General features: G+C 38.3%; 3 protein-coding genes across 14 annotated transcripts in view; 2 read left to right on the top strand and 1 right to left on the bottom strand.

Annotated features, from left to right (window-relative positions):
* LOC105688102 (neuronal acetylcholine receptor subunit alpha-7-like) overlaps positions 1–1,761 on the top strand; it is a 41,662-nt gene extending 39,901 nt beyond the window's left edge. The window contains exon 10 of the mRNA XM_020853606.3: positions 1,625–1,761. The gene's annotated coding sequence lies outside the window, so the exon portion shown is untranslated. The remainder of the gene's footprint in view (positions 1–1,624) is intronic.
* On the bottom strand, positions 1,570–4,012 carry LOC105688072 (acetylcholine receptor subunit beta-like 1). Its single transcript, XM_012404109.3, has 6 exons — positions 3,648–4,012; positions 3,419–3,555; positions 3,174–3,328; positions 2,347–3,063; positions 1,929–2,262; positions 1,570–1,773 (listed from the first exon to the last, which is right to left on the bottom strand). Exons 1-6 carry the CDS (start codon positions 3,703–3,705, stop codon positions 1,609–1,611), a joined length of 1,566 nt encoding a protein of 521 aa, XP_012259532.1. The 5' UTR covers positions 3,706–4,012; the 3' UTR covers positions 1,570–1,608.
* Positions 3,459–21,266, top strand: LOC105687945. Of its 12 annotated transcripts, none has more exons than XM_025747030.2 (18): positions 3,459–3,599; positions 7,828–8,270; positions 9,134–9,433; positions 10,433–10,621; positions 10,706–11,216; positions 11,305–11,538; positions 11,602–11,916; positions 11,992–12,126; positions 12,183–12,931; positions 13,079–13,268; positions 13,632–13,937; positions 14,696–14,732; positions 15,255–15,397; positions 16,948–17,277; positions 17,715–17,720; positions 17,793–18,227; positions 18,296–18,769; positions 18,857–21,266. In XM_025747030.2, exons 2-18 carry the CDS (start codon positions 7,867–7,869, stop codon positions 18,926–18,928), a joined length of 4,830 nt encoding a protein of 1,609 aa, XP_025602815.2. In that variant the 5' UTR covers positions 3,459–3,599; positions 7,828–7,866; the 3' UTR covers positions 18,929–21,266. The 12 variants fall into 12 exon arrangements, with proteins under 12 accessions (XP_025602815.2, XP_025602816.2, XP_020709256.2 ...); XM_025747031.2 differs by lacking the exon at positions 3,459–3,599 and adding an exon at positions 4,218–4,526 and having other exon boundaries at positions 9,185–9,433; XM_020853597.2 differs by lacking the exon at positions 3,459–3,599 and adding an exon at positions 4,218–4,526 and having other exon boundaries at positions 13,094–13,268.
* The last annotated feature ends 18 nt before the right edge of the window (positions 21,267–21,284 follow it).

The raw sequence follows: 21,284 nt of genomic DNA, 5'->3' as shown, positions 1-21,284 counted from the left end.
TGACCAAGTTATCGCTAATTTTCAGCTTTTTAGGGTCAAAAATAAAAAATTGATTTTTTTATCTATCTTAATGTAATTTTAGCTCAGAAATACGAATCCGAAAGAAAAAATGATCTATCTTGAAAAATCACCGAGTTATCCTCATTTTTTCGCATTTTTTAGCATAAATTCGAGGATATCTCGAAGGGAAAAAATCGTAGCTCAATTTGGACGACGGATTCGTGTTCCTGAGGTCAAAATACATGAGAAAAGTGCCATACGATCAATTTTAAAAAATAAAAATTTTTGGCCAAAATTTGAAAAAATCGTAAGGGGTACCCCTTGGAAAAATCTCAAATTTTGACCAAAATTTTTTATTTTTTAAAATTGATCGTATGGCACTTTTCTTATGTATTTTGACCTCAGGAACACGAATCCGTCGTCCAAATTGAGCTACGATTTTTTCCCTTCGAGATATCCTCAAATTTATGCTAAAAAATGCGAAAAAATGGGGATAACTCGGTGATTTTTCAAGATAGATCAATTTTTCTTTCGGATTCGGATTCCTGAGCTCAAATTACATTAAGATAGACAAAAAAATCAATTTTTTATTTTTGACCCCAAAAAGCTGAAAATTAGCGATAACTCGGTCAATTTTAAAGATAGATCAATTTTTCTTTCAGATTCGGATTCCTGAGGTCAAAATACGTAAGAAAAGCATATTAAACCCAATTAAAACTATGATTTATTTTTTGCTCAAAAATAGAATTTTTTTTTGGTTCTGCAAGAATAAATTCACATATAATCAGCTGAGGAATCCAAATCTCAAAGCCAAATTGATCTATCTATAAAATTGTAAAAGTTATCGCCAATTTGTCGCTCTAAAGTGTGAAAAATCAAGGATATCTCGATGGGATTTATTCTCAACTCAATTTAATCGACGTCCTGCGTTGTAGCTTTTGAAAATGGTGACTCGGTATCAATAAGTGGTCTGAGCATGGTTCTCGAGACCCTCCAAGCGTCAAAAAAGTTCCAAGTTCAAAAAATATTTCAGAAAAAGTGGCCCGTTTGACGTGGAATGCCTCGTATATAGTTCCATAAGTTTTGTTTTTTAATTATTCGATCATTTAGTTTATAGTATTAATATGTGTATTTACCGCTCTACATCTATCTATGTTATTATTATCATCGTTATTACTTTAATTAATTATCTAATCAATTTACTTTTTATCCATTCATTTATTTATTGATTAATGCGATGCTTTTACGTCGTGAACGTACATCTTTTTTGTTTATCCATGTTTATCTTTACTCTATAATTTTACTCTATAAAGTAAAACTTCTAACTTTTGACGTACATTATTTGGAACGAATGAAAATGAAACGCCATTTTTTTTTTTTTTTCATCGATTATCAAATGAGTTATCGTATTCGCAATTATGAATTTTAAGGAAGACTTTTCAACTGGCTTACGTTCCTATCGTGAAATATTAGTCGCTATAAAACTGGGGGAAAAAAAAAAAACTTCTTTTTTTCAATAACTAACTTATAACGTAGATAAAACATCATCGTTACATTTTTGTTCGTTCGTTTTGTGCAATCCTCGTTAATAAAACTGTACGAATGTGTTTATTTTCCTCTGTAGATTTCAATGATACGATCCTGATCGACGTACTCAAAAATATGGGGTGCGTCCATCAAAATTCCAATTGTACCGGCTGTTGTCACTATGAAAAATATGTAGAGCTGCAGACGGTCGATAACCATTGCCACGTACTTCCAGTCCTCTCGAGTCTGCAATCGATGAAATTAATTCGGTGAGTTCGATCAAATTATTTACGAATGAAATTCGAAGTGCGGAAGAGAAACCGATACCGTCGATATTTTTAAAATACATTTTATGCAGCTATTCGAACATGAAGATCAACATTATTTTCGTGCACCCTTACTTGTATGTACAGATCTTCGTTCCTCAAATGCTCGGCTATGAATTCAACGGCCTCCGTAGCCTTGCTAGCTTCTGGACTCAGAAGAACGGAATCGGAGCTTTCGGATCCTCGCCGGTCTCCCATCCCATCTCCACCACCTGCCGCAGTGGTCGACGCACTCGTTGGGTGATGAACTTTTCTATTTATCTTGCAATTGGGATGGTGAAGGTCGGATAATTCCATTACTTCCATTTTTGGCTTCGCTAAACTAGCGGGAAGATGCTTCGGAAGTTCGGTTGGACTGCCGGAGTAAGTCGAAGCGGGAAGAGTCACGTTTGGAATCTCCATCATCCACCTGGTGAGCGTATTTTAATTTTGTAAAAAAAATTCTTTTCAAGATGCTCGCGGAATTCCGACAAACGGTCGGAAAGTTAGTCACCTGAGTCTCGTCTTCTTCGGTCTCCTCATAAGTAAAATCGTCGGAAGATACTTGAGGAATATTTTACGAATTAGTTGCGGCATCCTGTGGGTTCTCGGGCCTCTGAAGTTCCAGTTAATGATGATTACGGTAACGAGAATACTCACGGTGTTCATTATGAACGTGAATAAAAGATATTTGGCGATCAACGGAAGCACCAGGGATGTCGGGGGCAGAATTTTACTGACCAATAACAAGAAGACGACAAGAGACAGGAGGATACTTATCCCGAGGGTTACTTTTTCGCCAGCCTCGGCCGGTAGGTAAAATACGAGGACGCATAAAAACGAAATGAGGACCGTCGGCAGGATCAGATTCACGGTGTAAAACAGCGTCTTCCTTCTTATTATTATGTAAAATGTTATGTCCGTTTCCGTTGGAAAATCGCTGTGATATATGTTCAGGTATGCCGGTACGCTTATTATGTCCCACGTACCGCTTTTCCAATAATCCGACAGATCGACGAAATTTTTGTCGTTGTAAAGCGCCAGGGACACCTGGTCGCCGTTGAACGTCCACGAACCGAATTTCATGATGCAAGTTTGCTGATCGAACGGAAAATACGTCACGTCAATCGTACAGGAACTTTGATAAATTGCCGGTGGCACCCACAGGACCTCACCCGTTGGGTAAATCAGGACGTTGCTCTTGTAGCGGACCTCGTAGTTTCCATCGGCACTGAAAACACGTCGAATCAATTGTCGAAAAATTAACATTCCATTCTCACGCGGTCGATAATCAAACGGATATTCGAATAATAATGCTCGATTCTATTTTCATTCGCTCACTTATTGAACAGGACGATATCCGGTTTCCAGACTTTATCCGGTGGGAGTCGCAGGACTCCGATCCCACCGTAATCGGCCTCGTCCCACTGAAGCTGATAATCGGTCCACACGAATCTGAGCCACACATTGGATTTCATGATCTGGTTCTTCTCGTTCTGAAAATTGAAAGCCGAAGAGAATAATGTTAGGCAAATCTCGGAGTAAACTAAACGAAATACCGCGAGTTGAAGAAATAATCATCGTACCACGTTGATCAGCTGTACAAACGCCAATCCAAATCTGACGTCGACTTTTTGCGTCATATTTTGAACGGGACGAATGAGTTTGTTGTATCCTCTGAAGAGATCGCGGACAAGACGCTCCTCATCTTCGGAACAAAATCCTGCGACGAAAGCGAGAGGGATGATTTTCTCGTATCGATTGTTCGTAAGTGTTATTTGTAATTGTATCTTAGTTGTTACGAAAATATCTTACCGACGCAGATCAGGGAGGCGGTTAAAATTAACCGTGCGAATTTCAAACAGAAGTACATATTTATTATCGGAAGTCCCGAGAATACACCCTCTACTTCGAAGGGGTAAGACCCAGAGTCTCTAGGAATAATCGATATCGTTGCACGTCTTGAGAAAGTGTCGAATTAAATCCACCCTCCGTATTTTCATGTTCACTGTTATTCGTCGGAATTGACACTGGCTACAATCGATCTGAACTTGGTAATAATTTCACTGAATTTTCGGATGTTTAGAATACAGTTTTAATCACCACAGCCCACCGCCCCTCCCATATTAAAATCTTTCCTGCTCTTCGCGCAACCCGAGATATAGTATATATATATCTCGAATAGTGAGATTAGTCACGGGTTACCAAGTCCACCCTTAACCGCGGTGTTCTCCGTGTAGTTAGACACAAGGGTTGGATTTTTATCGGTCGGTAAGGAAGCGTTCCCTCGCAACCGTGACGTGGGGGTTGTCGGGTTGTATCCCCTATTTCTACAGCCCTAGCGGGATCCGGCTGAATTTCTCAGTGTCTTTTCGGTGCTCGGTGAGTTTCCATATCGGAAGACCGCCCCCCCGTGTCGTGTGTCGTGTCTCGCTTTCGGCTAAAACTATCGGAATAAAGGGAGGCTTGCACCGTACGCGATATACTCAAATATCCCCGGTATATAATAAAGTGTATTTGTGCCTTACTATTATGGAAAATTAAATCGCTATTGGTTGTTTATATTTATAGTATAAAAATAAATTTTCATTATATTCAGTGATTCGCGGTATTACGTATAGATAGTTTTTTTCTTTTTTTTTTTTTTTTTTTCCAACACCGCTGCCGCACACCTATTATAACCATTTCGAAAAGGTAAAGAAAAAAAGTAAAAATTTTCCCATTACTTTCCCGGTAACCGAATGAGGTCGTAATTCGTAACGCCGACGACGTAATCTCGCAGGACCGATTGGGTGGATCGTTTTAAAATCTGATCCCTTTTTATCCCGATATACCGCATTCGACATCCCCGTGGAATACATTCCTATACCTTATACCTACCTACCTACTATGCACAGCCCGTATATTCTTTGGATCGATTACATTTCTCGAGCAACTCTCTATGCTACTCGCGCTATGCTGCGCCTTTAGCAGATATTTACGAAAAATTTTGCGAATTATACTTCCGGTATTATTTCGCTAATTTTTTGTCTTTTGTCGGGGTTTTCCTTTTTCCAGTTTTTCATTCGGCGACGATAGACACCCGCTTATCTACGAGGGTTTCGAAATACCTGGAGTTTTTTTCGTTAACACCTGCACGCGATTTTTTAATCTTCATTTTCATTCCCTGTTTGAATTTTGCGAAATATTTTCGTGGGGAGCATCACGTATACGTGTATACCTCGCGAATTAGCGATCTCGTTTGCTCGCGTGAAATTTCGACGTGTCGGGTACAGGGAAAAAGTGTAACGCACGAACGGTTCGGCCCAGATATTTTTTAAATTCTCATTGAAAAATTGTACCGCACGCGGTTTGCTTTTCCCTTTTTTCTGCTTTTGTTACGTTCACTTCCCTTTTCCACATACCTCGTCAGATCGAACGTTGTACCTCCGAATCTCGTTTACTTTTGTTACGTGCCAATGTATCTATTTTTGTAGATATCACCAACGTCGTAATTATTAAGATCGATTAATCTTGGACACCTTATATAAATATTCCAAAAATAGCAACCCCACTATCTCAGTTTCGTCTCTCATTGGTTTTACTCCGTCCATTCAGAAAAAAAGGTCGATATTATTCGCATCGAAATTAGGTTCTTTCATTTTTATATTTTCAACGTTGATCCCGAAATCATCTTTTTCTCAAACTTCTAACCGACGAAACATCTGCGTATCTAAACGATGATTTTCAAAAGTAAAAATCCTTAGGAAATATTTTTCATATTCAGCGTTATGATGTGGACACATGTACGTTCATGTTATATCTACGGTAGTATGTAGTCATATTCCATATATTCACCTTGTGGCAAAGAGAAACTTTTCTTCCTATGTACTTGATTCACCTATCAAAGTCAAGACCTTTTTTCTCCCTCCGTAAATTTTTCTTTTACTCGACTAGTTTTTTAGTTTTATTTCTCTATTTATTTGTTTAATTTTTTCCGTCTCCACCCCCTACCCCATCTTTCTTTGTACATTGGCTTTGTTGAGTCGAGACGACGAGTCCAATGCACACGAGTATAGGTCTATGTACGGGGGAATATTCGTGTAGTTACTACGTACATTTTATATATGCATATAACAGACGAACGTACGTACATGAGTATACTTTTATAAAATAATAATCTTAGTATAAAAATTTTGCGTCACCGGAGACCTTTGATAATTTTAAACCACCATCTGCTTCCCCCGCCGCGTTTGTCGATTAATAATACATGCTTAGCTATGGGTATACATAGGTATGGGTATATAATACATACAAGATATTGTATATTAAGTATAGATCATCGCCAGGCTTCAAAGGAATTTTGTGTCTTGCAGGGAAATCGTGATGCGCAACAAAATTTTTCACCTCACTCTTCAAATGAGACTCCCCTACTTTTCGGTGATTCTTTTTCTGGTATTTATTTTTTTATCGAAAAAATTTAAGGATCTACGAATCGTCCCTATTATTGCCGCATAGAACGCGCACATATGTCGCTGGCATTTCGTACACCGCCCTCCTTCCTCCCTAATTTCTCTTGGTGTAATTTTTGTTTTTAATAATTAAAGATAATGTATCTATATTTTTATCCCTCATGCATCTCCGTCTCTATCTACACTTTATAAGGCCACTCAAAATGTGCCGATTGTATCTGTTGGTGCCAGTGACCCCCTATTGATTCCACGCTCAGCAGAGCACAGGCCAGACCCCCCTTTCCCTCTTCGCCGCCCTCCTGCACCCTTCGCCCTCTTTCCTTCTCTTTCTCACCCTGCAAAGCACACACGACCGCGCGTAGATTCGCCGCCTTTGCCAGACCGCGGACAGGCGGTTTTCTACCCTTTTTACATGTGCATGCCTCTCGTTTTTTCACTTTGTTGTTGTCTTTTTAGTTTTTTTTACTTTAGTTTCTTTTTCACTACGCTATGATGTGGGCATATATTACGGTCGATTCCATGTGACGTGGTAGACCCTACGGTGATGACGAATACACGTATCGGATTATTTTATTGTCGTTCGTCTTCGTGTTATATCGCACATGCTTATGAAGCTTCCTTCGTAGAAAGAAAAATAATATCTGATTCAAATTTTTAAAAGGTTTCGAATTTCTCTTCTTTGAATCTCTGACTAATGAAGGGAAGATTCTGTCTAGACTTAATTACTATACGGCTAATTGAGAAGCGCTCCATTGTACGTTATAGATAACGATAAGAGATCTCCCTCACGAGTGGGATGTAGTTATAAGTTGAAGCATTTCTTTGATTTTCTTTTTGCTCCGAAAAATTGCGAATTATATATATGACATCCAAGAACAAGAAATCGAATTTAGGAAATAAAATTTCGTGTCAAGATATTTGACAAATTTCCTTATACTTCTATAGACTGGACTCTTCCCTCAACTTCTAAGGCTTGAAATGGCACAGCGATAATTGTGATTCTGAGTTTGATTCAATATTTCAAAATTCCAAAAAGATTCGATCGATTTCCGAAACTTTATTCGTTCAGCTGTAGGCACCGAATCTGTCTTGATGCCAGGCGTACAGTTTCGAAGATAGTTCTCGAACAATTCGATCGTCCGTTTGTATTTAAGACACCCTGTATGCAGTGAGTCATTGTCGGACAGCCCCCCTGCAAAATCCAACGTTATATAGTAGGTGTTTCGGTTTACTAGCCAAGAGCATTATCCTCGATGAAAATCTACCGCACAAATACCAAATATACTTTGCACCAAATATCGATCCAACGGTGTTGGCCAAGATTTCGAGAAAAAACTCTTCTTTGTTGAAAACTATGAAAAATTTTGAGACAGAAATGAAGAGGAAAAATCAATGGACTAATAGTATACTATATTTGAACGATTGCTAAAAAATCCCTCTTCAGTTTGCCTATCTTACTTTTTGATACTTGTTCGTAAGAATATTAATTTTCTGAAGAAAGTAGCTCCCACCGATTGATAGTATAGTATACGGTCTTTTTACAGGATGGAAGCCAACCCTAGAGATCCGGTCGACTCGTGGCGATGACCAGTCTGATTTTGGAGAACGCAGACTTGAATCGTCTGTTTCCAAAATGTCGGCCTAGGGGCGGTAAACCCCCGAGATCGGGGGGCTCTACGCCGAGTCATCATAATCTGCATGACCATCATCAAGCTGCAGAAGCTGCTCGGTTACATCCCCCCTGCGATAGAGAGTGCGACTCTGCAGCACTTGAAGTGGTCGTTAATAAAAACGGTGCGATTATCGCAGGCACAACCACCATCGCTACTATCACTACAATCGCGTCTAATTCGGTCGACGTTAAGAACAATAACAACAATAATAACAACAACATCCACAACAACAACAACAACAACAATAATAATAACGAGGAAGAAGAAGAATATAGAAAAATGATTGATCTCGAACGTGACACCTCGGATAATAGGCAAGTGTTTTTCTATTGCTTCTTATATTTGTTGCACGTATGCTATAACGTCATTTCGAATCGGATAACACACCGGAGATGAAGTGTTCCTCCAATTAACGAAGATCACGAACACCTTGAATTAATTGTGAAAAAATTATTACGTACGTTCTCGTCGTTTTTTCTTTCATTTTTTAATTCGTCCTGTGAAATTATAGAAGATTATCGCGGTCTTCATTGTTAACAGTGCACTTGAAAATTATGTTTCCGAGTTCAAGGTGTTTGTATCAGCGAAAATTGTCAAGTGATTACAATGACTATAGAAAACTCTTTATCGAGTTGCGAGGTAATTTATTTTTTTAGACAATCAGAACTTGAATTCAAACATTCCTTTTCCTGCTATCTAGACCTTATTACAACCCTTGTGGTTGATTGACGGAAAAAAGGTCAAAGTATAGAGCAGTTCAAGAAGAGACTAGCTTTTGAAATCCGAATTTGTACTTTATTCTGTCTGACCGAGTTTTTCATCACAAATATAAAGATACGTAGTAACTACTTTTGATCGAAACGACGACTCTCATGACTCTGCTAACGACGCATTCAAAACGTTCGGAAGATTCTGATTTACATCTTGTGCGCGGCTGAGTGAGTCAGCAGCCGCTTTTGATCAGAGGGTTAATGTGCAAATGAAGCAAGTTCTTTGAAAAATCGAACACGTATGCAGCAGATACGATATTTATCCAACATTTTAATATAGATGTGTGCTTTTTCAATGGATGAATTTTCACCGCTGTATTTGTCGGTGGCTATGCCTATATCAGCAGTTTGATGTGAAGAAGAATACAGACAAGAAAAAAACAAAACGTTATTTAAATCCTCATTAGGTGTAGAAAGCAAGCGAATGGGAGAAAAAAATCAGGTTCGCTGTCCCGTAGGACGGCGAACGTGGTCGCCGGGTTTCCGGGGGATTCGCAGGTTCCTGTTAATTCTGTGAAACTGCCCTCGTCGAGCTCGTCTTCGGCTTCCGGGAGGAGCGAAGATGCTCCAAATTACGGAAACCTCGCCGGAAGCGATCATCAGGCTCAGTCTCAGGACGCCCTTGACGACAGTGGACCAGAAGAAAGTCCCGTTTACATCTTAACTTCGGCAAAAGGGGATCGCAGCTATAAGCTAAGGGATTCGAGGTGAATATAATCCAGACTTTTTTTCAATTCTGAAATGAGGTCTTCGAACTGGTGTCTGTAACTTGACATTATTATTCTCTGGTTTTAATGCCGCTGAAATGCCACGTGCGCTTGACAGCTGATTGTCAAATAGCACGTTCCAAATCCCTCGGCCTATTTCTACAATCTTATGCTTGTAACGTCAGCAGCATCGATTTTCATTATGAAAAACCCGTAGATTTTTTAATTGTTAACCGCTATTGATTCGGCCAGATTCAACAAAACGATAATTACGTACGGAGATGTAATTGCTGTTCTGACTCGGATTATCAAGTCTTTCAAATAATTCCCTCATTTTTGTTGCGATATATTTCGAATATCGACACCACATCGATACTTCAACAGCAGCCGCCCTCTTCCTATTCTTTGCTGAATCTTCAGCTTCCTGAGCAACAATTTGAGGTCGTTAGTTAATCCTGAACATAAATAATTCGAAGAAGAAAAAAGTTATTTGATCAGCTACTGAATTCGGAAAGCTGAATCGTGTTGTAGACACGAGTAACTACACGCGTTTGAGAATATTTAAAATAAAGATCAATAGCATGTAGATGCGAAAATGATAAACCATACTTGAAGAATAAGTATTTCTATATTTTTTGAAGGTGCACACGACCGAAGGCTAGTTTATAGCCATGATAATTTTAAAATGACAGCTCTCACAAACTTAACACATATTTACGAGGTACGCTGCCGCAGCTGGTTGTCTTTAATTACTCATAATACTATCAATCGTCGAACTCATCTATCTTTTAACGAGTTTTTAATTTTTGTAAAATTTTTCAACAAAAACCACTTTTGCTCCTGGTGGATTTTGTATAGCAACTCAAAATATCTTTTATAACCTACTGTAGATTATTCCTTATTCTCCAATACAATAAATTACTATTTTTGGTAGATTATTTATCATTGAATCAACAAATCCGTTTATCAGTTTTTATGTTTGCTTTAACCCGTTTGCAGGATAATTGAGATCGCTGGTGGCAGAGAAGTCTTTTCTCAGAGTCGTGGTAAAGTTGCTGCCAGGAAACCCAGGTTTTTAGCTGCTTCGAATTCCCTCTCTATAGACGACTGCCAGACGGACAATAAACTAAGCGTTAAAAAAAATAACAAATCACCAAACAGGCAGAGTGTCTGGGAACTAAGAAGCCGGTAAGAGGATCATTTTGTTTTCTTTCATGTGTGTACTTTTACTCGGAAGTAATTACATGTTGAAAATCTGGAATCCTTGCCCAGATGTGGGGAAGCTAGAAGGCAGCGAACGAACCGTGAGGTAACAGAGACCGTTTTTTCATCGGAGGTTCATTCGGTTCGTCGTAATCCTACATCAAAATCCATCCTGGACTACGACTCTCCAAAAAGTAACCGCGGCAATCGGATAATCAATTATGACTCGATATTAAATAGCAATAATGTAGAAACGTACAACACGCCAAAAAGTATTACAGACCTCAATTATGGGCTGCCTAAAAACTGTGTAGACTATCAGTCAAATCATACAACTCCTGCACGGAGCATGGCAATTGTAAATGACGGAGAAGTTGTTGTATTCGACGATATAGACGATAACTGGCAGGGACTTAGGCTCGATCTTGGACCTACTAATGCCACCCAAAATACAACAGACAATCTAGATATTGATACCGAAGACTCACAGCGCGGTAGAATGCACCCTGAACCACCTGGATCCAGTGTTGGAAGCACTCCTAGTCCTGCTTATCATCGTAATACCTCCGATTTTTTCAAGGTAAGGAGAAGATAATCGTTACTGACCTGTTATTAGTGGAGCTTTTGCATTATTCTCAGAATTCACCCTTGTCATCTATTTCCATCAGGTCATTACCCCAGCAAGCGATTGTGAGGGCGATACTCCGCCTTTAGAGCAAAACCATAAGGTTGCTAGGGTCATTGGTGAGCTTCCCATAGCACAATATTCAGGAAGTCCGAGGCGCTATGGAGTTCGAGAGAACTCCAGACTTCCAACTCTGCTTTCATCGCCTTCTATGTACGCCCCCCCTAGACCTGGCTTTCCCCAGAGGGTTTTGCCAACTACTCCGAACCAGAAGGAGGTAACTGATACAAACTGAAATGCGGAAGACTCAATTTCGTATTAAACTAACACTTGATTACAGAAGGAAGAAAAATCCGCGGAAACATCTCATGAAAAGCCTGCAGTGGAATCAGTTGAGTCTGGAATTGAAGAACCACCATCTTGTCCTACTCCGCCGCCTCTAGAACAGGAAGATGAGGAAGAAGAAGACGATGATGATTGTCTCAAGTCTTCTTTACCTCCGAATGAAAATTTATCTAGTCTCGTGTCACCGGGAGGTAGCACTTTCGACTATTTATATGAATTCTCTGAGACCCGCAAGGTCCTAGAAGAGTTTTTCAAGTGCCCTCCGCCCACGGAAGAAAAGGATAACAATATAGATTCCTCGCCATTCCAAGTATGAACATTAGTGAGAGTTTCATTAAGTTTTCAACAATAAATCAGCCATTTCTAAATTGTCTTTCACATCCAGGATCTTGACTACGAACTGCGGAGACAGGCAGGTAGTGCTTACGTCGGTCAGAGGTTAGCTAGTGGCCCACCCACTTTGGAAGAAGTTTTGATACACGAGTCCCCTAAAAAACAAAGAGCGGATTTTCCTCAGACGGTGTGTAATAAAATTTTGAGGCGCTATTTTTTTGTTCTAAATTTCTATTTTGGCAGACGGTGGAGCACGAAAACAATTTCTTGGATCTATCTGTGGGCACTGGAAGCAGCGAGGATCTTGGTGAGACTGAAGTTGGTCTGCAAGTCGGAAATTCTCGTAATTTCACCTTGAGTCCAGAGACAACAGACTGTGACAGCAACTGCGGTGACCTGGACAGTGAAATGTCCTTGATGATGATGGACAATGAACTAATGCCAGCTAGTGGACTTCTTGGTTCTGTCGGAGATCTTGGTAACAATTCAGACTCCCTTAGAATATACACAAGCATGCCTGTTTTGGAGGATGGTCTGTCAAGTGGCCATGCCAGCGATACGGATAACAATAACCCAACAGTAATGCTAATGAAAAGGCAGATTAACGAAATCGAAAGGGAGATAATACAGAGGACACGAAACGATATGCTTAGCTCTGAAAACGAATCAGGAAAAGACGTGAGCCTCAATGTTACCAAAGATATTCTTCATTCGCTCAAAGCTACTTCACCAGATTTATTCGTCACCACCAAAGAGCGTAAAGATATTTCCTATGATACAAATGATCTTGAACTCGATGGACTTGATCCCCTTGGCACTCCACCACCCCCAGCACCACAAGGCAGGCAAAGTGCGAATTTAGAAAACGGAGGTGAAGTTGAAGCTGCGATTAAAGACATAAGAATGGCATTGCAAAGAACAAAGACACTCCCTGTTAAATCTCCCTCCGAAGAACCACCTGAACCAAGCATTAGCCCAATTTGGATACCAAGGTATACCACGTTCTTATTATTTGAGGAGGAGGTATTCCAAAAGTTACCGTTATCTCTTGTGGAGATAAATTGATATACGAACTTTTGGCATACCTCGTAAGCATGGATTAATTAATCTGTCAACAAGTTCGTCTAACTAAGAGGTAGTATGTTGGATGGCAGGCGGAGAGCCTGTGGCGAAAGCAACAGCGAAGATTCTGAAATGAGACGGGTGGGTGATGACGGAGATGCAGAGGTGGAGGAAGCTGTTGATGAGGAAGAGGCTGACACCGATCTTGAAACCGACAGACTCCTCGGACAACAAAGAACTGATGACCAGGGGTTTTACGATGATAAGGTAAATACAAATTCTATAGATGTCATTAATTGTGGACCTGAAAAGATTTTGATATCGATGTTTTGTAATACATATACATATATGTAATATAATTTTATATACATATGTATATACATAGATATAAGCTATCTAAATATTTTTATTTTAATGCATTTATCGGTAACGGGGTTACGTGTTGAGTTGGGTAAACATTATTATTGAAAATCGCATTACATTCGAGAGTAATATGGGTAATATGAGGCTGATGATTCCGTCGTATAGAGAAATAGAGTTCTTATATGAATGTATGCTATGAAAAAAAAACAATGGAGTGTATTGCTAACGTTGTATGTGTGCTACTAATGGTGTCTTGGTGTTACGCAGGGGTGGCGGAAGCCTAAGACTAGGACAATGTTGCCGACAATGAGTACAAAAATCGCCACTCCCAAACAAACACCGCCGAAAACGTTGAGCGTCGCTCCTCTAGAAGCGTTGACACCCTCAGAACCCCTGCCTTCAACTTCTGTGTCCGTGTCCCCTCCACCATCAGTTTCCGCCACCCAATCGTCACCTTGTGATCGCGAAGCAACTAGTCCCACGCAAACTGTGTCGAGCCCCCAGAAGACCCCAGCCAAAAATTCTCCCTCGCCCCCTCACAGCCTCAAGGAATCCAACGGCAAGGTGAAAAAGGTGCTTCGTCATCTCTGGACATTCTATATCTCTGCTTATTGCTCATAGAGCTTGACAGCTTGGTTGCTAATTACAGTTTCTTAACGAATAGATAATCATTATTATTGACTGCCGCACGTGTATAGTCTATATTACTAAACTGTTGGAATTTTTCTTATTTATACACGCTCGTCAGCTCAAATCATTAGGGATTGACAAAAGAAATTTTCGGGATTCAAATTATTGTGGACAGCTCTTTTAGCGAAAATTCTGCCATTCAATTGATGATGCATGCAATAATTTGAGCTGATTATATTTCCGTTATTTTCCAAAGATAGATCCTGCGATCAACTTCACAATTGCGAGCGAGGCTGATACCCTGAGCACGCTGTTTTTTTAATGATTTATCTTGTGTATATTCAAGTTCTGAACAACTAACAACAATAGAAGTAGAGACCAAGTGTGAGCATGTTAACTTGTTAAAATACTATACTCTATTTACTATATGAAACCTTGAACTAGAATTCTTAGAGATCAAATGAACTCTGTGTACTATTATCTGACGATTTTGTATAATGTGCAATTTTATTTTAAAATAGGAGCGTGCATGGCAATATACCTATTGTCAGCTTTTCAAGACTAAATGGGCAAGCATGCAACCAAATTTTTCCAAGAATACAAATACACCCATCTTCTTTCACTACATATTAAGATTACTATTGATCTAACTTTAGATCCGTTAAATCTATAATTTTAATAATACTCTCACTATTTTTCAGGACAAAGACGGAAAAAAGAAGAGCAGAAATAAAGAAGGTAAACCTCAGACTGACTTGCAAAAGAAAAAACGTAGTCTTGCATGAAACCTAGTAATACCGATATTCTTCTACATATGATGCTATACAAAGTAAATCTTAATCTATAATCTAGCATGTATATTTTTTAAACATACATTTAATCTACTAACAATTTTTATGAACTTGTTCTACGCTGCTACCTTGGATAATGTGCGTCCTGTTTCAATCGTCTTATACAAATGGTACGTGAGCCTCACTCTTCTATTCGCGTAGAGTAAATAATCAATGTATCACACTAGAAATCTTCAGGTGTATAACTTGCTTCATTTATAAATTTGTCACTACTCTGGATGAAATTGCAATACCCTGTGAAGATATATGCATCTCAATCTTATTTTTCATGTAAAACTTTCATATTTTTGTTTATAGTTCTCAGCAAATCATTCTGAAATTATGTTAGAATCAAAATTTTATAAAATAATGAATAAAAAAAATGTTAGTTACAATTCATGTCGTTTGAATAATAAACTGTGCATTTCAGGTTTATTAACGGATCCTTCAGTTTTGATCGAGGGGGTCTTATTCCGTGCAAGATATCTCGGATCCACACAGTTAGTATGTGAAGGTCAACCAACAAAATCGACGAGGATGTGCCAAGCGGAGGAAGCTGTCTCAAGGATAAAGGTACGTAAAAAGGAGCAGTTTTTAATTACTAATACTGTTAAAAATATGAGAATCAGCGACATTCGAGTCTCAATCGAATTCAACATTCAACCGATGCTATAATAGATAATTGCATGCACCTGAATGTCGTGTATCAACAACAAGGTTTTTTTTTCATCAATCATTATCAATATTTATGTACCATGTATGATACAAATTCATAATCTCTGTGTAATTGGTCATCGATAATCAGCGTGAAGTGAATTTACTTATTCACTTATTTCACCTAATTAATTGAAAGTCATTTCAACCGTACAATGTGTAATGTGTACTTTATAATATGAATATTACTATTATGATGAATTTTCTCATTATCATCATTATTATCATTACTATTATGATCATTATTATTATTAGTATTACGATTAATCTAAATAATTGTCAGTTTGGCCATTGTGTAAAAAGGGCCTGGATGTTTCAGTGTAGCGCCCCCCTTCCTCACATCACCAACACCACCACCCGACCACCGAACACTGTCATCTTCTTAATGTAACTTTTTGACGTGTCTGTCTGTCTGTCTGTTGTCTGTCTGTCTGTCTGTCGTTTGTACAATTGAACTTTGTTTATTAGTCTGTCTTTGTTTGCTTCAAATTACTTTCTATCTAAGCTTTCTGTGGTTTATGAAAAAAAAAAAAATCAACTTGTCGGGGTACATAAAATTTGTGCACATTTTTTGAATAATTCAGCCAATGCTCTATTTGTGTTTGTATTCGTTAATGAGAAAACTACAAAAGCTGAACATTTGTGATTTTTATCGCTTAGCTTTCTTTCATTTTGTAGAGCTATGATGAAAGAAGTATAGAATTGATAAGAGGGAAGAAAGAAAAGGGAGTGGCGTCGAAATCTATTAGAAAGTTTTTCACAATGCTTGCTTATTTTGTGCATTCGCCTGACTGTCGAGTTTTTTCTGTGGAAGTATCAAAACTTGGTAATTTATCCTTGCCCAAGCTTGCTTTCCATCCCTAATTACCACCTGCCTATTTAGCTAACGAAACTTCGTGTCACAGATTATCTAAAGTTCTCAAAGTTAGGGGGTTTATAAGTAGACATCTCGAATATTTGTCCTTTATATTTTTATACGTGAGACCATCTGTTGGCTACAATAATTCTCTTGTTTATACCTGGTTACATCCAGTTAAGAGAGGGTGAAGTGTTGTAATTCAACATTTGATTTATTTGTAATCAAAATTGATTTCTCTTGACTTCGCTAAAAATTCAAGATCGCTTTTCTATACTTCCAAATTTCTCTTATTCAATCAAAATGACATGTTCAATTGCTAAAATAATTATTTTGCCAGGGCAGCGTGTGATAATTGACCTCGAGCAAGCTTTTATTCGTTTCTAATACTATTTGCATATGAATATATATACATAAATGTATTCATTTGCAATGAGAATTTCCATCCTAGAGCTGCTTTTGAGGCTCTTTGTCTTGTTCTGTGGTGGTGCCGTGGCAATGTGACTAGCAGAGCCTTTGTTTGTTTGTTTGTTTGACGCGTGCGTTACGGAAGGATGGGACAGTGCCGATGCAGGCTACGCTGGTAAACTATGGTGGGCAACATGCCTATGGTCGATGCAGTGTAGCGTCACAAGGAAGCCTCGATGAGGATGAATGCGACTCAAGCGAAGAACTTATAGGGAGTACTTCAGGTGGTGGACAATCTGAGTCTATCAATATCGGGGCACAGTCCCAGATGGCCCCTATCGGAGGTCCGTTGGGGCCTACAACCGTTTTCAGACTCCAGTTTCTCGGGTCGGTTGAGGTGGAAGAGGAAGGGGGACGAAAGCGACGCAAACGTCTCAAGAAACACATGGTCGAAGAGGCTGTCACTAAGATAAAGGTCCGCCTGCTGCCCTTAGACCCGATGTTCCCTTATTTCGTTTCCGTTTGATACTATTATTTTTATCCATCATTGCATTGGTTTAAAATTCCAGTCGGTAGAAACGGGTACTGGCATTTGTTACTTCGCTTGAATATTCAACGAAAACGAAAACCCTTGGGCGTGAAAAGAATAGGGCATCTACAACAACACATACAAAGAATTGTATATTTTATTATCATTCGCCCAATAATCATTTATTTTGTTTAATCGATTATCATTCCGATGACTGTTGTTAAGTTTGATTTACTATCAAGTTCATTATGCACGCTGATTATTAACAACGTTATGCAATTTGTTCAATTTATTGAGATATTAATTAACGAAATTTTATTTAATGAAATAACTGTCATTTACAATTTCTTTTATCCAAACACGCTGCTCTGTGATTTGTTTAGGCTCTGGTGAGTACTTTCTACATCTGTTTAGTTTAAAATATGTCTCTAACGAACCTTTTGTATCTTTAACTCCTCAAGGCCCCTGATGGAGAGACTCAACCCAGTACAGAGGTAGATCTGTTCATATCTACCGAAAAAATAATGGTTCTCAACACAGATCTGAAAGAAATAATGATGGATCACGCGCTGAGGACTATTTCTTACATAGCTGATATTGGTGATCTTGTGGTATTGATGGCTAGGCGACGGTTTGTGCCTCATGAGATGGAAGAGGCGCCAAAAATAAATAGAACTCCAAAGATGATCTGTCATGTATTTGAAAGTGAAGAGGCACAGTTCATCGCTCAAAGCATTGGTCAGGCCTTCCAAGTAGCTTACATGGAATTCTTGAAAGCCAATGGAATAGAAGATCATAGTTTTGTCAAGGAAATGGACTACCAAGAAGTTCTAAACTCCCAGGAGATATTCGGAGACGAGCTACAAATGTTTGCCAAGAAAGAAATGCAGAAAGAGGTAAACACTCCCATCTTGCTGGCTATAACTTTCAGCTTGTCTGCAACTTGAAACGTTGTTTATTCCAGGTCGTTGTTCCAAAAGCAAAGGGTGAAATTCTTGGTGTGGTAATCGTGGAGTCTGGGTGGGGGTCGATGCTACCTACGGTGGTAATAGCTAATTTGGCTCCAGCAGGTGCGGCAGCTCGTTGCGGGCAACTGAATATCGGAGATCAAATAATAGCCATCAATGGCGTCTCCCTTGTGGGACTTCCTTTATCGACTTGTCAAACTTACATAAAAAATTCGAAAAATCAGACTGTCGTAAAGCTCACTGTTGTTCCCTGCGCCCCAGTTGTTGAGGTCAAAATAAAGAGACCAGACACAAAATACCAGCTGGGTTTCAGTGTACAAAATGGAGTGATTTGCAGTCTACTCAGAGGTGGAATTGCAGAACGAGGAGGAGTCAGAGTTGGGCATAGAATCATTGAGATTAATAATCAAAGCGTCGTAGCGGTGCCTCACGAAAAGATTGTCAATCTCTTAGCCACGTCTGTGGGCGAGGTGAAGTGACATTTTTTTTTAATATTTTTCAAATCCCTATTGAAGTAGTTTAATTGGTCTTTGTTTCAAAACACGATTGTTTTACAGATTCTCATGAAGACGATGCCTACGTCGATGTTTCGACTGTTAACAGGCCAGGAATCTCCAGTGTATATATAAACTTTGAAGTAAAACCTGGCCACCATGTAGAACCAGACAATACATCCTTTGCTGACTAGATCGACTCCGATTATATCCTGCTTGAATTTACGGTTCGTCTACACTCAGCTTCGAAGGAAAAATCGGTAAACTCACTTACAAGCTCCTCCTGCTTAGCTAATTATTGATGATAATTATAAGTAATCACGGCTGGAAGCCTCAGCCAGCAGCAGCAGCAGCAGCAGCCTCCCCACAAAAAAAAACGTAAGGAAATCATATTTACATATTCTCTCTATCGAGCATAATAATTATTTATATAATTACCTATAAATTATAAAATATATGATGAACATACATTTTATTAATTGTCGTCGATTTCTCATAGCAGTTGTCGAACATTTGCGATAACACCGATTTTCACAACCGCTATGAGATTCGGTATCAAATGCGCCAAGAAAGATAATAGGGGATGCAATGCACATCATTATAAATAGCACAAAGATCTTTACCTGAGATTATAGGTGGATTAAAATTGTATATTGAGTAAATGGGGGACATGACGTTGACGGTATTCATGAACAAGTAAAACAGAGGAAATTAGCTTCTTGTGTATATCTCTACTTTTTCTGAGCTAATGATTGTCTACATTCCTTCGTTTTAGATCTTTCACTTATATTCATAAGCGATGCTTATTTCAAACGCGGCGATACACCCAACTCTATTATTTCTTTCGTACTATTGAAGAATCGATCTATCTATACATACATAGGTATATGCAATGCATATAAATATGTAGACATGGATATATTTATGTATACACCTATCCATTAAAACTCCCCAATTTATAAAGTAGTACAAGGACGAGAATTTTGGTAATTGCTCAGAAGAGCTCTAATAGAAAAGAGGTATATCGTCTGCGGATTATGATATAAATCGAGTGTAGATGTATTCCCAAAAAATTCACATCGACTTCGAGATATTAACAATGCCTTCAGTTTTTTCAATTTATAACTTTTTCGCTTTCTTGTTTGTCGTCATTAGGTAAATACTCCTTGTCAAATTAGGTTCTGTGAGCGGCAAACTTTGTCGTGGATGTTTTATATGGAAGAAAAAAAGATTGTTGATGATAAAAAGTATGGATATATTTTATGGGATCAAAAGAAATGAGGTGTTACGTAGTTGGGTGGCCGAAATGTATCTAGTCATTATTTCTAAGGATAAATAATATAACTAATAATTAATTGAATACTCAGCCACCTCGAGCCAACCCAACTGACTGATCTTATATCTAGCCAGATTTTTAATCAAAGGCATTCGCAGTTTAGCGTCGTTCAAAATATCAGTGACCATCTGTGTCACAGATATAATCACACAAAAACACAAAGAGATAACCCAAAATCATATTGCTGTCGCTCCGCTGATTGGGATGATGAATGAAAAATCGATAAGTAAATTTAGGTAAAAAAATTTATTGATGCTATGAACAGGTGTTTATAAAATTTTTTATTCGACTATAATTACATCATCCAGTAAATATACCTGGTAGGAAAAATCTATGTGGTACACAAGCTATTTAAACGCCCATTTTTTTATGTATTTATTCTATGGGGCATCGGTTGAGCCACAATTGATTGATCTGAGCACGATCTACCTTAGAATCTATTCTATTACCTCTTTAAAATATTATAACTTAAAATCATAATTGCCAGTGAATTACATTGTGAAATTGACAGTACCTTGACCTCTGCGAGTTGATTTGTTTAATTTATAATTAAAAATATGTATCTTTACGAATTTCATCTCTTTGCTGATGGCTCTCAGCTTAAGCTCAAAACTGATGGCGATGAAATGATAGATGACAAGCAGCAAATTGTAAAAAAAAATACAAAATTTTGAAGAACGGATTATAAAGTAGGTGCAGTTGTTAGGATGAAGAAAATGGAAAATATACTAAGAAATAACAAAGAAAAACGCCCATCCATAGAATAGTAATGAAAAGAGAAGTAGGAAGAAAAAAAACCAACTATGAATAATTATATCTTATAATGAAATATACATACAATACTATAGAGCTTACGCCGTAGCTTCACGAGTCATGAGTAAAATGCACTTGAGAAAAAAAGAATATAAAAAAACCAAAAAAAAACAACCAACAACAGCAACAACAACTATCATGACTATCTCTTATCAATGTTTGTGAGTGTATTATATAAGTTGAACTATTAGTAGGTAAGCGAATAATTATTAAGAATATGAGTAAATAATTATTTAAATAAGCGAGCTATTTGAATGTGTATATGGTTATTATACTATACTAGTCCATACAAAGATAACAATAAACTGTAATTTTGAATTCAAATTCAAAAATTTTACGCAT

Source organism: Athalia rosae, chromosome 7 (genome assembly GCF_917208135.1).
Source record: "Athalia rosae chromosome 7, iyAthRosa1.1, whole genome shotgun sequence".
NCBI classification, from domain to species: domain Eukaryota; kingdom Metazoa; phylum Arthropoda; class Insecta; order Hymenoptera; family Athaliidae; genus Athalia; species Athalia rosae.
This window is presented reverse-complemented; position numbering and strand designations above follow the sequence as displayed.

Bases quoted from the DNA above. Each gene is read 5' to 3' on its own strand.
- LOC105688072 (XM_012404109.3), bottom strand. From the start codon at position 3,705: ATGTACTTCTGTTTGAAATTCGCACGGTTAATTTTAACCGCCTCCCTG. The intron at 3,064-3,173 runs GTGAGCGAATGA...ACGTGTTTTCAG, and splicing joins GATATCGTCCTGTTCAATAA to TGCCGATGGAAACTACGAGG. The intron at 1,774-1,928 runs GTAAGGGTGCAC...CATCGATTGCAG, and splicing joins ACGAAGATCTGTACATACAA to ACTCGAGAGGACTGGAAGTA.
- LOC105687945 (XM_025747030.2), top strand. From the start codon at position 7,867: ATGACCAGTCTGATTTTGGAGAACGCAGACTTGAATCGTCTGTTTCCA. The intron at 10,622-10,705 runs GTAAGAGGATCA...ATCCTTGCCCAG, and splicing joins GTCTGGGAACTAAGAAGCCG to ATGTGGGGAAGCTAGAAGGC. The intron at 14,733-15,254 runs GTAAACCTCAGA...TGTGCATTTCAG, and splicing joins GAAGAGCAGAAATAAAGAAG to GTTTATTAACGGATCCTTCA.